The sequence below is a fragment of the Anguilla rostrata genome, chromosome 2 (assembly GCF_018555375.3).
Source record: "Anguilla rostrata isolate EN2019 chromosome 2, ASM1855537v3, whole genome shotgun sequence".
NCBI classification, from domain to species: domain Eukaryota; kingdom Metazoa; phylum Chordata; class Actinopteri; order Anguilliformes; family Anguillidae; genus Anguilla; species Anguilla rostrata.
This window is the reverse complement of record NC_057934.1, coordinates 35718737-35739109: the sequence shown is the minus strand read 5'-3', so window position 1 is coordinate 35739109 and position 20373 is coordinate 35718737. Positions and strand designations below refer to the sequence as shown.

Genomic DNA, 20373 nt, shown 5'->3' with positions numbered 1-20373 from the left:
TGGCACTGTAGCCAATATGGGGGTCAGATCTCCGGTGAAGGACTGAATTGGCAATATTTATTCCGTGGACAGAAACTGTATGCATCTCTTTTCAATTCTGAACAACTCTGCCAAGGGGAATGTTGACAGATGCGCCCGAGTAGAGGAGCATATTAAAACCTAATTTATACGCTACAGATTTCACCCATAATAAGCCTCATAATTTCCTGACGTTAGTACAGGCCCTATTAAATGTATAACATGTACTTACTGAAAATCCCTCACCTCCGATGCATTTCTGCTGACGGAGTCAGAATCAGTACCATTTCATTTTTTAAAATTTTATTTATTTTTTACGAGGGGAGGGGGGTGCGGTGGAAAGTGAAGTATTTTTGTAATACCGTATCTGAGGACTATTATCCCACCAGTCGTAGTGCCCATGTCACTAGAAGTAGAATCGTGATACGTACGAGGTAAATGGGAATATTCTCGTCGTTTCGGCTCTTTCAGAGCTGTGCAATAGGACTGACGGCAGTCGATCCATTTAGCCATAAACCCTCGATAACTGAAAAGCCACATTTTCGGCAAAGAGGGAAGAGAAGACTCTAGGCCTCATCATCATTTCTGTAGTGCCTCTCTTGGTTCTATTCTAAGCCGACGGGACTTTATTCCCCTTAAGTGCACAGCAACAGTCTCCTAAGGTAGGCTACACGCCTTTCTGGGCCTTGACGGCAGCAGTACTGAATCTCGCAGTGCAGCACATCCCAGCTTTGCCACTCTAATCGTGACCCGAGCGCCTGAGTCAGACTCAGCGTGATGCTCAAGCTCATGTGACACCTCTGACAACTCAGACTAATAATTTTTCCCTCACCGGGCTGGAGACAGGTGTAGCAGGAGTCCCCTGGTCATTATCATTAGCAGAAACGATGGAGGCAGCAGACCAAAAAAACATCTGTCACAAAATGAACAGAATTTGCATATCGTTGCTCTTTCTTTTTTTTCCCTCTGACGTTTTAAATCTCAAATAAATTAATAAATGAATAGTAATGAAAGTCACGATTCAAGACCTTCCAGACATTGGAAAAAATGATTTCCTGACTCCCCAAAGCTGTGAGATGTTATATCTTTAGGTAATACCTTTCATAAAGCAATGGGAAAAGTCAAGGAGTGGAATATGTCCAGAAAGGAACCTTGTATACGAGTATATTAGGGTGTGTGAGGGGGCATGGCGATGGGCGTGGCCTATCACAAAAAGGCGCATAACTCCCGAATGGATTCACAGATTTGCACAAGATTTTGTGGAAAGGTTGGTCATGAGCCAAAGAAGAGGTCACATGTTTTTTGTGAGGGTGTGTGCGTGGGCACATGCTCACATGGATGCATGCGCGTGTGCGGTCGCAGCTATTGCAGATTCGCGCTTGTTTTCCAATGTGTCAGTGAAATTTCTAATAACAGTGAACCTGTTATTTGCTCTCTTTTATATTTTATTCATGAGCTCGAAAGTATAGAGTAATAAAATGTGAGAGCAGGTTCATTTCAGTGGCCTCCTTGGATACATACAAAAAAGACAAGACAGCTAAAAAATGCAACCATTATTGTTTATACACATTCCAAAAACACTGTGGTAAAACACGTGGCATTTTTTCTAGAAGTTAAAGTTGTAAATACAACTCATCTTTGTATCTTCACAGCTGGAGCTCTGGTAGCTTGACCTGAATGCATGTATTTCCAATTCAGTTTTCAATTATCAGAGGCCTCTGCTAATGGTTGTCTCCAGAAGGCCAGCTTCACTCAGTAGGGTGTTGGGCCACTATGTACAGGACCGCTAGAATAGCTAGTAATACAATGTGGCATGGAATCTGAAGGTGTCGAGAATTCAACTCATGATTTGTTGATGAACATGGAAAACCCTGTCTCAGACATTCCAGAATATCCCATAAATGCTTGATTGGGTTCAGATCTGGGGACTGTGAAGGCTATGTCATATACTATGGATAACACTCTTGTCAGGCTCATGAAACCACACATATAATATAAACACAGCCATCCACACACACACGCACAGACACGCACACACACATGCACACATACACACAATACTGTCCCACACTTTTACTGTTCCTAGTTTCAGTCCCCTGTGCTGTAACTGTACTCCTGCATAACATAACAATGACAGAGAAATTCAAAGTCAGACGAAGAGCAGTAATGCAGAAATCCTAGGGCAGCAGTTCCCAACCTCTTCCAACTCACGGCCGAATTGAAAATCTCAGAAGTGTTTGCGGCCCCACATCCGACCAATACGGGAGCCAAACGCTTTCTCAGAGCACATTTAGTTTAACGATCAAAGCAGCTGTCCATCAGCACCACACAGCAAAAAGAAACAGACAGTGAAGCACAGGCTATGATTACAACAGCCTAATTTCAACAACAGTAAGTTATTTGCATTGTCATACATAGCAGTTTGATGTAAAGTTTCACAACCCAAAAATAACTCCAATATCAAAACAGCCAAACCCTTGCATAGTGAATTTCATCCAACAGGCTAAATTTCACAGACGCTGTTACACTTACCAAACTAGAATAATTTCAGTACAGGGCAAAATACAACTGAAAGTGCATTAAATCAGTACAAACAAATAAAAAAGTCTGTCTATCACAGATGCCGTAAATCCAGAAAGTAGGCTCATTTCAATACAAGCAAATTGAAGCATTGAATACTGCACTTTCTCGTGGCAGTTTATTATCACTCTGCAATCGGTCAGTTCAACATTTAATGTTGACTCAGCTAATGAGAAGGCTGATGTTGCATAGCAAACACCAAAAATGCTTGATGCCTGGTTTAAGGGATGACAGTCTCAATCGAAGACCAGGCTCAGCATTCAGTTTATTCCGATATTTCGTCTTTATTGCCACGAGCGCAGAAAACCCAGTCTCACAGAGATATGTCGTTGGGAAAGGCATCAGAAATCTCACGGCTCTGTTGGAGAGATCGGCATACTCAGAAGCAACATGGAGCCAAACGTTTGTTAGGCACTTCTGTGAGAACATAAGTTTTAACGCGGAGAGATCAACCAGATCATCTTGCTCTTTGGCGCTCAAGCCTGCGAGGGCCTCTTCACTGTGGCTGGCGAAGGGGTTTTCTATCCAGCTGCACTGCACATCTGGGATGGGGAGGTATTCATGCAGGGGGGTCCTCAAACCTTGCAGGTGCTCTTTGATATCACTGATGACGGCGATGGGAAGCTGCATATATTCCTTTGTCAGAAAATCCGACAGATTCTCAAACGAGTCATAGGCCCAACATCACACGGGCTCCATTCAGTGCCGATTCCCACACATTTTGACCAATCGATCGCGTTTGAAACAATGAATGTGTTCAGAATGTCAAAAATGGCCTCAGCAGTTGAACGTGTGGGCATTGATTTGCAAAAGAGAAAATCTTATTTTATCTCTCCGTTATTTTCATATCGTACATAGGCAAGCAGGTCTGACAGATTTGCGATGTCGGTTGATTCATCCAACTGGAGGGCATAAAAACTACTTTCTCGAATGCTCCTTATCAGCTGTTCTGACACATTCTCTGCCATGTCATCAATCCTGCGTTTGACCATATTATCTGATAATGAAATTAGGTTTATTGGCTTGAATGCCTTCTCTCCCAACATCACCCCCACTATCTCTTTTGTGGCGGGAAGAATTAAATTCTCACCGATTGCATACGGCTTACCAGCCTTGGCTATGAGTATGAGTTTGGTGGGACATTGCTTGTGGATCCATCAGTCTCTTTCCTTTTCAGTGTCCCTGATGCTAGGCAACTATCCATGTTGATTCGCCAGTTTTACCAAGCAAGCTGAGACTAAACAAGTTCATATCAAAATGTAGCCTATGGTGCATGTCGATCGCAGTCCGGCTTGGGCTATCAACGTAGCACTCTACCAACATAGTACCATAGGTTCCTATCTATCCGTTTATCACAGTGATGATGCATTTTTCAAGAAAAAAAAAAAAATTTAAATAATTTTTTAAATGAATGTTTTATTTGCATTAAAATTTAGTTTTGCTAATGTAACGTGTGTAGCTCAGCTAGTCCCGCTAGTAAGCGCACGGAGCGCAGTGAAAGCGAAGAGGCCTGTAGCAGTGGTTACCGGTACAACACCTCCTAGAGACGACACCCTCAGGTTCAAAAATACGACGTTGCCCTTAGCTAACGGTGAGTGCACCTTTAGCTGACTAGTAACGTATTGGACTTGGAGTCTTTGGTGCAGGTACAAATTCAAATCTCACCTTGGGTGAGTACATTCTTAACTGTAACACTTATGATTTAGCTCACTTGCAATACCCAATGCCTTCAGGTTGGGAATCGCTGTCCTAGGGCATTGTTGTGGTACTGCCTAACTGGCCAGCTCACGTTCTTATTTTTCTGCCTATAAAATAAGATGAATGATCATGACATTGCCTTCACGAATCTGCCTGAAATGCACTTTTGTTTGGAGCAGCTTTGACAACAAAAGTCACTGTGATCTCAGGTTGTGGATGATCGGGGCTCCTTGGGAAAGTGCCAGATTGACTGAGTCCATTACACACACAACACCATTCTGTTCACTGATGGAGCTATATATAAGTCCAAACTGGACAGTTTCATTGTGCTTTTAGGAAACGGCCATGAAGTGGTCCTTAACAGCATTAAATGGTTGGACCTTTCTTCGAAAATTAGACTTCACTGTCTCTCTCCTCCTCTTCCCTGCTCCACTGTGGATGTCTCGTGAAATCTGGGTTTTCACATGCCCGATAATGACAGGATGTTGAGCGCAAATAATGTCCTTCTGGAGGAAAATCACCCTTTTCCCAGTAACTGCAGATTACTTTCATCTGCACTCACGTCGGGGGCAGGAAGAAATAGTGGTTCTGCTCACAAAGGGCTGGTGCAGATCAAGAGAAAAAAGCGAAAAAAGGAATGGCAATTAAAATTATGAATTTGTACTCCACTTTTGATTGTCCCAGAAATGACATTTTCTTCCTCTGAGAAAAAAAAAGCTAATGCAAAGATCATCAGTCAAAACATTTTAAACATCAAGAGGCTTTTTTTATTTCTGTTGGATGTATTTTAAACTACAGGCATCAGAAGATGCATAGAAAGGTTGACAATATTCAGAAGTACATGCACTGTTGTTGCCTGAAAAAATGGTTACTTGCATAACAATCATATGACCCACTGTGGCACAGCAAAGGAAAACCCCAAATTGTGCCAGAACACTGAAGGCAGTCAGTAAGCAGAGATGACAAATTAGGATGAAAAAAAATGCAGAGGGGAAAAGGCTGAGTTAAGCACAGCATACAGTACTGTACATAACATGGTAAGTTAGGGAAGGTCTGAGTTCTCACTTCTAAGTACACAAAAGTATGAAGCAAGCAAGCAAGCTGCTCTCTACGTTGAAAGGCAGCAAGTGGATTTGGCTTTAATTGCTTAATCGCCAGACGGAGATCTGGTCACGGATGGACAAACCAGAGGACAGTCATCGGTGTTCATGAATACTGATGACTTTATCTAAAGCTTGGGACTCTCTTATTTTATCCTTGGAGAGTTTGTTTATCTTAGTACAAAGCAAAATAGGGACAATTCTACATGGGTGTAGCTTAAGAGAATCCTTCAATACAGTACTTGAATATCTCAGTATACAAATCACAAGCTTCTTTCAACAAAAAAAAGATAAATCACCCTGTCTTCCAACATTTCAATGTGGTATGCTAATCTAGGTGTCAAAAAACCTGACAAGAATTGCAAACAGCAGTGGAAAAATCATTGGTCGGCAACAAAAGCCTCCTTGACCTGTTTAATGCCCTTCATCTGTCTTCAGGTACACACCATCAAATATGATTGTTCTCACTCCCAGTTTGAAATTATTCAACCCTTATAGGCTGTCGTTATAGAATGCCCATTGCCAGCAAGAAAATACACAAGAAACCCTTTGGCCCCTTTTCAGTGCATCTTGTGAACTCAGCTCAACCCCAGATACTCAAGGCCATTATTTCTAAAGGTCTGTGACTACTTTTTGAATGCAAAAGCAGATGCTATGAGGTCACAATTTTAATGTTTGATTTATCAAATGATTGCAGTGGGACAAAATCGCTTTTAGAATGTGATTTGCTGTGATTATGCCAATCTATGACTTTCCACTTGATACATATTTAAACCTGTCCATGGAAATGTATATGTGGGGGTGACAATTTTGTAAATTAGATCAAGCAATTTGATCAACCGTGCCATATTGTAACATAAATAAATTGATATAAATCTTTTCTATCTTAAGTATTTTTAAAACCCCAGGTAGCCTAATATCTTTAGACTGTAGTCCAAGTAAAATAGGCACTAAAGTTGCAAGAAATATGCCAAAGAAGACGGTGCTAGGCTTAGATGTGCAGGGCCATGTAAACATTGTGGCAAGAAGGTCATTCCTAGTGAGAAATTGCAAAGAAGCTTAAGATTTCCAGGTACAGTGGTCTGCACACACTCAGAAGGTTCCAGCTGATGGGCAGTAAACAGGAGAAGACCAGGAAGATCAAGAGGCTGAAGACAAATATCTTGCGCTGTCTGGCAAGAGAAACTGTCGTAAAATTGCACCACAACTGCAGGAAGAACTCCATGCAACTACAGAGAAAACAGTTCTCCTGACTACAGTGAAACACAACTGCAATCTGCTGGTCTAAAAGGATGTGTATGTGCAAAAAAAAGCCCTTGCAACTGTATGCGCTGTTAACAAGAAGACTCCAGTGGGCCAAGCACCATCAACACTGGACAAGAAAAACTGGGGAAAAGCAGAAACACATCGTTTAAGACTAGCAGATCATAGTCGATGTGCCACATATCCTTGTATATGCACTGGCATAATATCTCTTATACCATGGCTACAACTAAAATTCTTTGAATAAATAAAAATAAAATGGTATTTTAAAAACTTTTAATTGAATACAAAACTAAAACGATGACGTACACATCCACCACTTGGCTAAATATAGTTCCTCTGGGAACGGTAGATGGCACAAGAGTTTGGATTCTATAGAAATGTCTATCACATTCAGATATCAACAACATAAAAGAAAAGACATGTAACAATAAAAAACAAAGTACACATTAACTATTGATATGATGCATTTAGCTACCGATATCGTGAGCAGTCAGCTGTGTAACTGATCCGTTTACTATAATACACATAACTACGTAATGTTAGTATTTCCAAACTTAATAAATACTGCACCCCTGCCCACAAAAATGCATAGTTAGATGTCATGTGTTGCAGCTAAGATATTTGTTGGATAAAAACACTTTTAATCCACATACTTAACCTTAGCTATTGGTTTTGCAAATCAATTGTTATTATCTGTTGCTATGGTTATGTTTCCTTTTATTTCAGGATTTCTGAGTGGAAATTTTTTTTTGCATAGTGATTTATAACTGTAATGAGGGAAAGTACCTGGATTACAGTGCCTAAACACAAATATAATGCTGTCAACCAATCAAAATTGAGTCCAAGCTATGGCATAAAGACATACATAATTATATATATATATATATATATATATACTGTATATATAATTGTATATATGACACACGTTTTCCTTAGAGGCCAAAGACTAATTTCCACGAGTGGAATCTAATCTAATCTACTCTAATCTGTAAAATTGTAGTTTCGGGATGTCATCACCGACATTGAATGATATTCTTTCAAGCCTTGAGAAAATTTAACCAAGAACACAGAGGAAGAGGGGGCTGCTCTGGTCAGTATAACAAACCCTTCTGTGTGATCCCATAAATAAAACAAGGCTCGGAAGGCAATGAGGACAAGATGTCAGCAGCTTACAGTGTGGACTCAGGTGTGGGGCATGCTGCTGTTTATCTGACACCCTTCCTTGGGGGTGGGGAGGATGGGAGCAGTAGCATGCAACCCCCGCCCCCCCCGCCATCACAGTCTCCGGTGGTGCAGAGTGTGCTCCAGCAACCAGTCCTGCATCACCTCCAGCTCTTCAATAAGCCCCTAACTAATGCACCCCAGCTCCACCGGGACACGTGGGCTTAATTAGAACATGGGACGACCTTTTCCTCGCATCAGAAGCGAACAAACACAGAGAGCCTGAGGGCCAGCACAGAGAGCGGGTGCGACTGACGTCCGCTCCGAAATCTCATTTGTGGCCATGACTGGCTGCCTCCCTTAAAGGCAGGGGGGGAAATGTTTTGTGTTGCTCAATTTTGGTGACGGGAGATCCCTTTGCCCCAGCCTAGTGACAGTGGTGAGTGAGTGAGTGAGTGAGTGTGAGAGAGAGAGAGAGACTTTGGGGATCAATATTTATTACACAATAAACAACACTGGTCCTTTTTTGCAGCATTGACAGTCTAGCCCAAGCACAGAATAGGGACGAAAAAAGAAGGAGAAAAAGTAGAACAAAAATTAAAACACTGATAAACAAAAGCATTCATGCGGAAAATCCCGACTGTTAATCCAATGTTTCGCGCATTATTGAAAAACAAGGGAAGGATAAAGAAGACTATATAACAGGCAAAGGGCATGAAAGACTTTAATGACAAAGTCTGAGCTCGAAAAAGAAGAAAAATTAACAAATAAGAGCCTAGAAAGAGATAAGGGAATTTTCCATGATGAAAACTATATTAGCCTTTGGGGAGGGGGAGGAGGAGAGGATGTGCTTTGGGGGGGAAGTTGTGTGGTGTGACTGTTAAACTTCCTCCTGGTGGGACGTCCTGGGCTGTGAGATCCCCCTGTGACAGAATGAGCTATATTCTCCCATTTAATTGCTTTTAAAAATATTTTGGAAGTGTGCAGCTGCTTTCCGTCCAAGTGTTACTGAGCCTAATTAAAAAGGATTACAGCACTGATCCCTGATAGAGAGGGCTGTTTGTTTGTGTGTCCCGGAATGGCAGCAGAGAGGGTTCAGACAGTGTTGACTTGTGAAGTGAACACCGATTGGCTCCTGAGACGGGCCCACACCCAGTTGCGGTGCTCAAAGAGACCACACCTTTGTGCTACATTTAACTTAGCCCCACAACACAGTACATATCAGGAGATCCCATCATCAGGGGCTTAGCAGCTCATTACTGACCGAACAGTACAAAGCATTTCTTTGCTGTCATATACATGCACTAATTTAAATGTGCACGCACACAGACACACAGACATACACACACAGACGCACACACACACACACACACACAGACACACAGACATACACACAGAGACGCGCACACACACACACACAGACACACACACAGACGCACACACACACAGAGACAAGCTCAACATGTACATAAGTAAAAGCACTCAGTCAAATCACACTCAGTCGTGATTTTGAATGACAGTCTGGTGGTGTGATTTCAACTGGTGGTGTGCTTTCGCTGTGGTTATAATCCTATTAAAGCTAATGTGTGGTCCCACCATACATTGCCCTTCTCACTGGAGAATGAAAGATCACAGGGGTAGCAGCCTGCCCTTGACAGTATGGTTCCTGGCCCTGCGCAAAACCCCCCGACACCCCACCCTTACTTGGAGATAAGGGCCCCTAGCACTGTTCTGTGAGAAGTGGGAAAGCCTGTTGGCTCATTTTCCAGTTTGTTCTCCTGCAGTTTATGCCAAAGCTTCTTGCTCCTGCTTCATGCTGTTTTCTCCTGTTTTCACCCTTGTAACACTTTCTTTATTTACCTGAGGGAGTGCTGGCTTTGTCTCGCACTTCACACTTTTTCTGGACAGTGTGAAGTGCGGAGAGGCAAAACGCTGTTCAGCCTGCAGCTGTGCAGTTTCTTCAGCTGTGCAGTTTTAGCAGCTGTGCAGTGTCTGCAGCTGCACAGTTTTAGCAGCTGTGCAGTTTCTGCAGCTGCGCAGTGTCTGTAGCTGTGCAGTGTCTGCAGCTGCGCAGTTTCTGCTGCTTCTGCATCCCAGCAGTCTCTATGGGCTCACATGGAGTGTGAGACACAGAACCTGCTCTCCAGTGAAATCAGGTCAGTGAGAATTAAACAAAGGAGACATTTTTCCACTATTTTTTCTCAGCCTGCAGATTATTCTTTCTCTGAGTAAGCAGGCACAGACTGCAGCTCCACGACGAGCTGTCATCTCTGCAGAGCCAGCATGCCTAACACGCTGGGGCATGAGGGGCGTTTGATGGTACACACGCATTCATGCACGCATTCAAACATACAAAATGCTTGTCCCGGATCAACTGAGAGAGCTTCAGATTTTTTGAGCTTCAGCTCAAAATGGCCTCATGTCAGTACAGAGCTACACAAACATTTTCTGCTTGCAACCTAATGCCTGAAATGTATATAAACAAATAAAACCTAGACACAACTTCAATTTCAAATGTCAATGTCTAGGTTTATACATAGACAAAACAACTCATGGACATATACCCAAACATACAAACACATATTGGCTTTCTCACTCACCCACACATTCACACAAACACCCTCTTCTTGACACGCGTACACACTCTCTCTCTTTCTCCCTCTCCCTCTCTCTCTCTCCCTCTCTCCCTCACACATGCCAGCTCCTGCTCCCTTGAACACGCAGTATCTGCCGCTGGGCTGTTTAGCTCTATTGCTGACAGTGTGGAGGATGTGAGGGCACTGTGTGCCTGTGGGAGTCCACAGAAGGTGAGGCGAGATAACAGCCTGTGACTCACGTCAGGGTGAATCTATGCCTCCCAACTTAATCTGCATGTCCTCATCCTGCCGTCGGGGCTCTCCTTCCAGCTCCTTCCAGTGCGCCTCCGAGAAACAGGAACTGCCCCGAGACAAGTCAGACCAGCACCTCATCAATGCTACTTTAGATGGCTCCACTGTTCAGACTCCACTATAGAGACCAATGAAAGGCATGCAGTGTAGCCACCATCTGGATCGAATAAATTTGTCTGTGTTCACTGCTCTCCATGCAAACGGGGAAGGGGTATTAAAAAAAAAAAAATTCTGATTAATTTTGTGCAGGCTTTATTGTGCCACAAGAACTGTTCAGACCTCAAGCAGGCAACAGAAATGTCTTCATGGGAACGTGAGACATTACCCTTGAGTCACATCAAGGGCAAACACCGCTGCACTAAACACACAGAACACAGAACTAGGAGTTCATGGTTAAAGGGACAGTTCACTTTCTGCGGTTTTTGATATTATTTCAGTTATAGCACGTTTGTTTTTTTGGGCCAGACAGTTTTTGTTTGCAATGCTATTATTATTATTTTTTTTATTTAGGCTGGTATTCAGTGGTCAGGTTAATGTTTCTGTGTTTTTACCACAGAAAGAGAAAAGAGACAAAATGCAGGAAATTGCATTTTATAAATGCATATATTACAAGGTCTTTTTTAAGATTACAAGGGCTGTCAACCCAGGCTTGAACCACAACAACATAATTACTCCTCTTTCTTTGACTCAACTTTTAGTGTCTGACATTTGTATTGTTCATTGATCATAATATTTACACAGCTGTTGGTAGCGTTGTGAGATTCAAAAAGGAAGCACTTAATTTGAATGAAAAGTTTCTCTGATAGTTAAAATTAAACTTTTTTTTATTTTTTTTTGCCTGTGTCAGTAACTAATTTTGATCAGAACACCAAAACATTATTTTCAGCTTATTTCAGCCCACAGTTTCACCCCGCTTCAGTGACAAGTGTCATAATAAAATTATGAATATTGCGTTGGCATATTATTGAGACTTGGCATATTATGGAAAAACTAGCTATTTTTATCAAAACATGCAGATCCTGTGTTCCAAAGATACAGAATTCCATGCGCTTGTGCGACCACTGAGTAGGGGGGTTTATGGTTTAAAGGAAGACTTCAAGTAACTCCAAAGTAGCTTGTATAGCAACCTTAGGTTTCCAGTGGCTATACATATGAACAAATGAATTTATTTGCATTCATTCACAATTAAAAAAATAAAAATCTGTTTTTATTATTGCCAGTACTTCTTTCCTTCTCAGTTCATAAGCGGTGCAAGCTGTTCACTCCCAAGGTTACCAGAAAGTATAGCCACTGCATTGCCTGTGTTTTGCATACCCAACATTAGCCTAGTTACTGACAAATTGAAATTAAAGCTATGATTATGTCCGACAATGAATCAGAACAGTTTTAGCTATGCTTTCAGACACTATTTATTTGAGCCTGAATTTATGGATGAGGCGTCGCAATAGATAAAGTGAAAGTGACATGAATATGTCATTTTTCTCCTGCAAGTTGGAATTGTACCTGAGGCTAAATGTGTCATAGGAAAAGGTTTCAACCTAAGGTGAGATTAAATGCAATTTTTAAAAGAATAAATCTGGTATTGTACACACGTACAACCTCTGGAGGCATAATGTTGCTGTACAAGCTGCTTTGGAGTTACTTGAAGTGTATTTTCTCACTTTAAACCCCAAATGCATCGACGGCCCTATAGACATAACAGCCACTATGAAGTCAACCGGTCGTGAGAAACTTCTGTATTTAAAATATCCTTCCTCGCAAAAACAATTGTTTGGGCCAAACAAAAACATACGCCAAAACAAAATATACACGAAAATATTATTAGAAAAATCCAGAAAGTATCCCTTTAAGGAGACCTCAAGGTCAAAAGCACCTTGTTGTCTTGTGATTTGCAGCCACAGAACACTATGCTTACTACAAAGCAAAATAAATCAATATCTTTAAAACCCATCAACCATCAAAACAAAATCAGAACAAGACATTGCCAGGATATCATAATCATCATGTTCAATAACAACAGAATCAAATAATGTTACAGTGAAACCACAAGGGTAGAATGCAAGCTAACTGGCTATCTAACAATTCCCAGTAAAAAAAATTTTTTGTTCTGCGATGAATAAGATAAATAATAATAAGATTAAGAACAGCACATTATGGTCTATTCTTAGATCTCTGTTCTTTATTCATAGGTACAATAAACTGCACCAAAAATTCCAAACACCCTGCTTACATACTCTACATTCAAACAGGCATGATACAGGCTTTGAAGGTTGATAAAATTGTTACAACAGAAACCTTACATTATGGAGTATAATTCTCATCATCTTGGCATTGCCTTTCTCTCTGACCTCTCCTTTCAGGTGCCACAGAGTTTAAGGCCCTATTAAGACAGATAGACCCAGTCCATTTACTGCAGCAGGTTATCACACAGACTATTAGTCATTCCATGAATGAGAGAGACATGAAGGTGACTGATGAGGGAAAAGGCCAGCAGAAGGAGAGAGCAGGCGTACAGGAGCTGGTTAGAATGGGCTTGAACCACGCTACATTCTCAGTGTTAGTGGATACTCTAGCTTCAGGTCACAAGACTCTGTGCCATAGGTCAGATAAGTAGCGTCCTCTCCTAATCGCACTCTCTGCCTCTCTGTGTCCCTTACACACATTCGACACAGAAACACGCATAAACACGCACATATAAACACACACACACACATACAAACACAAACACACACACACACACAGCACCAGGAGGACTGCAGAAAATAGACTGATAAGCAATGGAGCCTGCAGGAGCATTGCTCATATCACCACATTTACTTCACTGTATTAATCTTAAAGTCAAAAGAAAAAACTGGTGCCCCTGGGAATTTCCAACCTCCCAGTGTACTCCAAGGCCAATGGCAGAGCACGATGCTGGGGTTAAGATGTCAATGTGATGACCAGAGGAACACCAATATGCTTAAACGGCAAGATGCACATATCAACAAACCCTTAGTCGCACTTATTTCCACATGGAGGAAGAAAAAACAATGGGAAAATGGATAGATGTATTTTCATTCTGTGCCACTGCTTTTGTAAGTTATTTTTATTTAAAGGTGACATCATGATGCAGAGGCCTATACAATATTTTTGTGGGTTTCCGTCTATTAAGAACAGTACAAGGTGTAGACCCTAGGTAAACATAAGCATGCCAGAACTCTAAGCAGCAGTAATGTATGCTGAGCAGGAATGTATGTACAGTCTCAGAAGCTAAAATTGGACTTTCTTAACAACACTAACTACAAACCAAAACCAAACCAAAACACCAACAAAAAAACATAATCAGTGGGGCACTAAAAAGAGCAAATAAGGACAAGAATGAAGTGTTATACGAAAGGCTACGACAGCAAAGACGAACACAAGCATTCAAATTGGAATGAGACACTGCCCTTGCCTGATCCTTGTCTTGGAGGTAAACAATGCCTGCCTGCTGACTACTGAAATCCGTCCTGAAGGGCACTTGTAATTTCAACATGCACACACACATAGTGCCCTTCAGAATTGTTAGCATCCTTAGTAAACTTGGCTATGAAAAAGGGCTATGAAAATATTGAGGTAAAACTGTTCAAAAAAAACATTCAACGATAAATTTGCAGAATGTGTCACAGGTACCCCTAGAAATTTTCATGTACAAAATGTAATAAAATTATATTACCATTTATATTTTACTTTTTAGAACCGAATCCCCACTGTGAAGTATGGAATGATGGAGGATATGTGGTGACATGGGGATGTTTTGATTTCAAATGCCCTCTCATGGCATCATGTACTCAATCAAGTACCAGGAACTATTAGACCAATCTGGCTGTCCCTGCTAGAAGGCTAAAACAGGGTCGTAGTTGGATTTTCCAGTAGGACAATGATCCAAAGCATTCCACCAAATCCACATAAAACTGATTGACAACAAAACCTGATCACAGAAAGCTTTTGCAATGGCCATTCCAGTCCCCTGACCTAAACTCCATTGAAAGCCTGTGGGGTGAGCTGAAGAGGAGAGTCCACAAGCAAACACCAGGGACACTTCTCAAATCCCGTTGCTATGTATTCTCTCGCCTCATCAAACATTATAGGAGAAGACTCAGTGGGCTTATACTGCCAAAGGGAGGGTGCACAATGGGCATATTGAATGCAGGGATGCAAATAAATGTCATATTCAGAGAGCAAATGATTTCACATTATGAATATATATTTATCTGAGCAGCTGCATCACAATAAGAGAAAACATTTTCTTATATAACATTTTCTTATGTAACGGTGCAGAGAAAACATTTGATAAACAATAAAATGAATTTTATCCAGCATTTTTTGTTCATATTAATTGTTCTGGAGGGCACTGTATATGTAAGGACTGTGAAATTAGTTATTTGGTTATTTTTTCCATGAGTTGAATTAATTAATAGAACAGGAAACTAAACTGATTTATTAAATATTAATATGAATATAATCCAATGCTAATCCAATGCTGGCTGTAGGACTGCTTCTAAACCCCTATCCGAAACCATGCCAATTAGCCAGCCATTTGATGCAACCTAGGCCGCAGTTGAGTTGGGATGTGCTTTTATTTTCAATGCACACAGTGCCTTTGACTTGAATCCTAGAGTTGTCTGTTTAACATTTTGTTCTGCCAACCACTCAGGTAGGTCATTAGGAATTTGCCCATCACAGCAGTGTTGCGTTGGCTAATAATGGTAGCTATGAAAGAATGCTTACTGGTGATACTGTAGACCTGTCACATTACCCTTATACAAAAATCTCTGATTTGCAGATGGTGCACTTATTTTTTATGGTCAAATTCCTTATAAACATGTCTACGTAAGTTCCCCAGGTATGTACATATTATAAAGTTAAAATTGCACACTAAAAAAACCAACTGATTTTTCAACTAAAATTAGTGAGTGTAAGTTGATTAATCACACATTTAAATGTATACAGCATACAGTCCTTTTGTATGCACTGCACAACCACCCCATGATCTGAACAGTGGCCACCTCATACTGTCCTCCAATGCAGGATTTAATGGGGCAGTGCTAAACATAGCATAAACAGACAAAAATATACATGAGCAGTACAGCGTTTCACGAGCGTGACGTGATGTAAATTTTTCCGACAGCTTTAAAACCCATAGAATAGGCCTGAAGGCATATCTAACCAGGATGACGGAACTTAACTGTTAGTTAATTACACTGTAAATTAATCTTTAAAATCAAAGCACTACCCACTGCCGCTCCTGCTGTATGAACCCTGAGTTCTGGGAGATTCGGTGTAGGAATCTTTGTACAACATTCACCCAGCAGCAAAGCACATTGACTAAGACTTTTCCAAGAAGAAAAGCAGGCCTTATCGAGCATCTGGTGTCAGGCTGAGATAATCAGCCACTTCCAAGAAGCATTACTCCCACCAAACCTCTGACATGATTCCATATTTTCCTTTCCATGATATAATTGGTTGCAGGGTCTCAAGACTGATAGTGCTCCTGTGGCTCATAGAAAATGGTGCTTCTTTGCTCTGAGAGTTCAGTTCCATCAGAGCTTTAGCTGGAGAAGATGTTGTGCTGTGAGAGCAGCGTGTGAGTTTGCCTTTTCCACATGCCAGCTTGTTCTTGCTCATGCCTTTGCCATTCGTTACTGCCAGCATGGCGCCGCCAGCACAAAGGTGTGGTGTCTGTGTGCATGTGTACATACACTCTGCTCTCAAGACCAACCCTACACATCCCTGTGAGGCATTAGTCTGAGCAATCCATTACCTGTCTGTTATACTCCGCCATCAACAAAGAGTCACCCTTGTCTCGAGGGTACTGAATTTGGCACCATCTAAGGAGTGCAGCTACAGAGAGTTACCACGAGAGCCTGAGCCAAGATAAGGTGTGAAAGTCTAGCGCAGAGATCTCAAACTCCAGTCCTGGAGGGTTGTTGTGTAGGTTTCTGTAGTTTCTATTCAAGCAGTAGCCAGTTTAGATCTTGGAGACAGTGTGGACTTTTTAGCCCAACAATGGCAAAAATTAACCACTTAGGTACTGTAAATAACAGAAAAAACCCAGAGACATAGTGGCCATCGAGGACTTGAGTTTGAGATCCCTGGTCCCCATTAAGGCAGAGAGGTCTTACCTGTGCTGCTACTGGGTTTGCCATTGCTGATCTGCTTGAGTCTCTTCTGATGGGACTTGCCGTTGTAGTGGATTTGTGCCTGGGCCGCAGAGTTCAGCTGGATATTACACACCTCGCACAACGTGTACGTCTTATGCTTCTTCTCCCTCTTGGGCCTGTGCTCTGGGACACCCGATTGGCCCTCTGAGCTGTTGCCACGGGGCTCAGTCTCCAGGGACTGTCCATTCTCCAGCAAAGGGGAGGGGCTGAATGGCCGCTTCATCCCTGTGGAAGAGACAACAAGGTTAAAGGTCAACAAGGTTAAAGGTCAACACAAAAAAATATCTTCCTTCAAACTCAACCCCAATGACGCATGTAACCGTCAATTCTCCACATCAGCCTACAGCCCACCCTGCAATTAACAGTGCTCAGTAGCTAGAGTGAGGAAGGGCTCAGCAGCTAAAAATCTCTTTTCCTGAAAGAGTTTCAAAGAATGAGATTCAGAATACTGCTAATCCAGGGTACAGCCAAAATATGTGAAAAAGAGGCAGGGCAGTCACATTGTTCACAGTAGAATCCACCTCTGGGTACACATTTGATAATTCTGAAATATGAAATGAAAAACCTTAACCTAAATAAGAATGTGGCAGGAGCACATAAGAGGAGTGAACCCTATGCACCACAGCCAAAAGGATGGACAATTTAAATTAGAGATACACGCATACAGCCTGGACATTGCACCTACGTAAAGGTATTTGACTGCACACATAATGTCTAACCTGTGAAAACCTGAAGAAATGGGAGCATGGAATGTTGTATTTATGAGACAATCAATGAAATGAACTGAAGAGATCAATTAAGAAATCTTTTAGAAATTTTCCATGCAATCATAAAACGATGCATCATCCAGTGATGGAAGAAAACTTGGGTTTGCTGCAATTGGGTAGAACGTTGAGGGTTAGGGTTAGGGTTAAAATCTTGACCCCATATTTTGAGTGAATGTTTCAGACCAAAATTATTACAGGTTCTTGTTTTTTTTTTTTTTTAACCTTTATTTAACCAGGGTAGTCACACTGAAATTAGCATCTCTTTTGAAAGTGAACCCAAGAGCCTACATGTATTTGGACATGCCTTCTTGGGGGCAGCAAACCACATATAAGCCCAGACAGACAGGTTGAGCTGCATGACCCAGCCACCATAGTCACCCAGGAAGGTCATACATTCTGTAAATGGACTTTTTCCAGCATGAATTACACCAAATTTTGACAGACCACTAACAATGCCTGAAGTTATGTAGAGCCAACCCCCCAACCTGTCTGGGTCTCTCAAGGAAGACCATACATCTACTGGGACATTTCTCATTCCATGTATTTGACCCAAGAGTGTTAAAAATGATTTTAGTATATATGTTGGTAGAAGGTTGAGGAATTCAGGAAGCACATTAATTTCGACTGACTTAATGTACTCAACCAGAGATCAACCAGGCTTGACCATTTTGTTAAATCCTGTTTGGCCTCATTCAAGCAAATCGTATTCTCAGAATATCAGTAAATATTTATGTCTGTACATATTCCGTGAAGCATATATTTGTTCATTACTGTTTTAAAAGGTAAGCCTGTATGCTGAGGCCCTGACATGAGGTGAGTAACTAGGAACAGTTCACTCTTTTAAGTTCAGTTTGTATCTAGAGAACCAACCAAATGTGTCCACATTGTAATAAATGTTAGGAAGCGAGCTGGTTGGATGTGATACCTAAAGGATAAGATCATCTGCATAAAGGAAGACCATTTGTTCCAAATCCCCCAGCACTCAGTTTTCATTCTCCCTGGGACAGCACAACCTCACAAAACTGTCTTCAAGAAAGGTCAGTTTACCCAAGTTTCCCACAGTTTATAGGCTTATACTACAGGACATCACAGTATGTTGGCATCCACATGCACTCTAAATGATTTTACTTGGAACGAAAACGCCACTGCTCTAATTCGCAGGACCGCGGCAGAGGTGTAACAGGGTCTCAGTGTCACACTGGTGCTGCCCTGAGTGCCCTCCTCACAGAGGACCACAGCTAAATTTGACACCTACCAAAGTGCATTGAAATAAACATAATTTACGGTGCTTTGTAGGAACAATCAGCAGCTGATCCTCCAACTTATTACAGGAGGATTGTATGTTCGTCGAGTGCAGAGGTTCGAGTAACACTGTACGCAGGACAATAGGGTCATGAGATTCTCCAGAATGCCACAGGGGGGAGGAAGTGCGCTGCTTTCAGCTGGCCAGCTCAAACGATCGTGTCGTATATGACGCTGAACGTGTTCCGCGTCAGTCTGCCATCTTCTCTCTGTCAAGCCAGATTGCTGCTTGTTCCTTTAATCCATCATTCCAGGAAAACAACACTTGCACTCGCACTCTTGCTGCGGCAGCAGGGCACCAGCCAGGCTAAATACCGTTACTGTATCCCAAGGTAAATCCACTCTTTAAACAGGCGAAGTTACGGACTAGTCTTTGATTAGCTGAACCTTCTGACATTTTGAAATACACTTAAAAAAAAAAGCAGTTAGAACCTTCTGACATTTTAAAACACACTTAAAAAAGCAGTTAACCTTGTGCAGATGAAATAGTAAATATTTTAAAACGCATCTCCGCCCTCTGCCTCCAACGATGGGCGACTGTAGGCTGCCCATTTCACGGCTTTAGTCACACCTGGAACAACCGTGCTCATATCGATCCCGTGTGCAGAAATCCTGGCACTGGTCCCACCCCTGCGCCATTCCACAAAGGCCACCATCCTGTCCCCCCACGTCACACCCCCCCCCCCCACCACTACCAACCCCTCAGCTCAAACTGAGGTCTGCAATTTGTGGTTTTTTGGGACGTGGCTGCTATCCTCTTTCTAATGTAATGTAATGTCTAATCATGGCTGTGTTTTTGCGCCCTCGTCGTCGCGGATAGGATAGTGATTTCAGAGTCACGGCTCGGTGAGGAACGCTGGCCATAAAAGGCAGCGGAGCGAGGACCGCTTCGCGCCGGCCCTCCATCCTCAGTCGCGTCACGTCCCTGCTTCATGAACTCCAGCCTTCATCACTTCTGCAGTCACTATAAACGTCTCGCCCAGCGGAGGGGCCCTGGCACAACGCCGCCATCTAGGCCCCGCTCAGAGAACTGCAGCCTCAGCTGCATCGAGCCTTCCCAGCTGCTCTGCTTTCACGCCGCTGCCGGAATCCCTGTCTTAAATTCAAAAGGAACTATAGCGCTGTTTCTTTTGGAACATTCATTTTACGACAAGTTGAACTTTGTTTACATAACTGCGAGGTATGTGTCATAACTTTTATCTCTGTATTTAGATGAGCAAAATTGTCTCTATACATTCTCTATACATTTTGTATGGCATTCTGTCTAATTACAGTATGCGTTGAAGCACTGATCCCTTGGTACTGATGATAATTACCACTTATGCTGTAAAAATGTGTCCAAACACAGTGCTCTGTGAGCATGCTGGTGGGGTAAGCACCGCACTCCATGGCTCAAGGGTGCCGCACCCTT

At 42.1% G+C, this 20373-nt stretch overlaps 1 protein-coding gene across 2 annotated transcripts in view; it reads right to left on the bottom strand.

Moving 5' to 3' along the window:
• Positions 1 to 20373, bottom strand: part of znf385c (zinc finger protein 385C) — a 228391-nt gene that overhangs the window by 97411 nt on the left and 110607 nt on the right. For both annotated transcript variants that reach the window (XM_064321830.1, XM_064321828.1), the window contains exon 2: positions 16855 to 17118. In XM_064321830.1, coding sequence (XP_064177900.1) covers positions 16855 to 17116 — 262 coding nt within the window. In that variant the 5' untranslated portion in view covers positions 17117 to 17118. The remainder of the gene's footprint in view (positions 1 to 16854; positions 17119 to 20373) is intronic.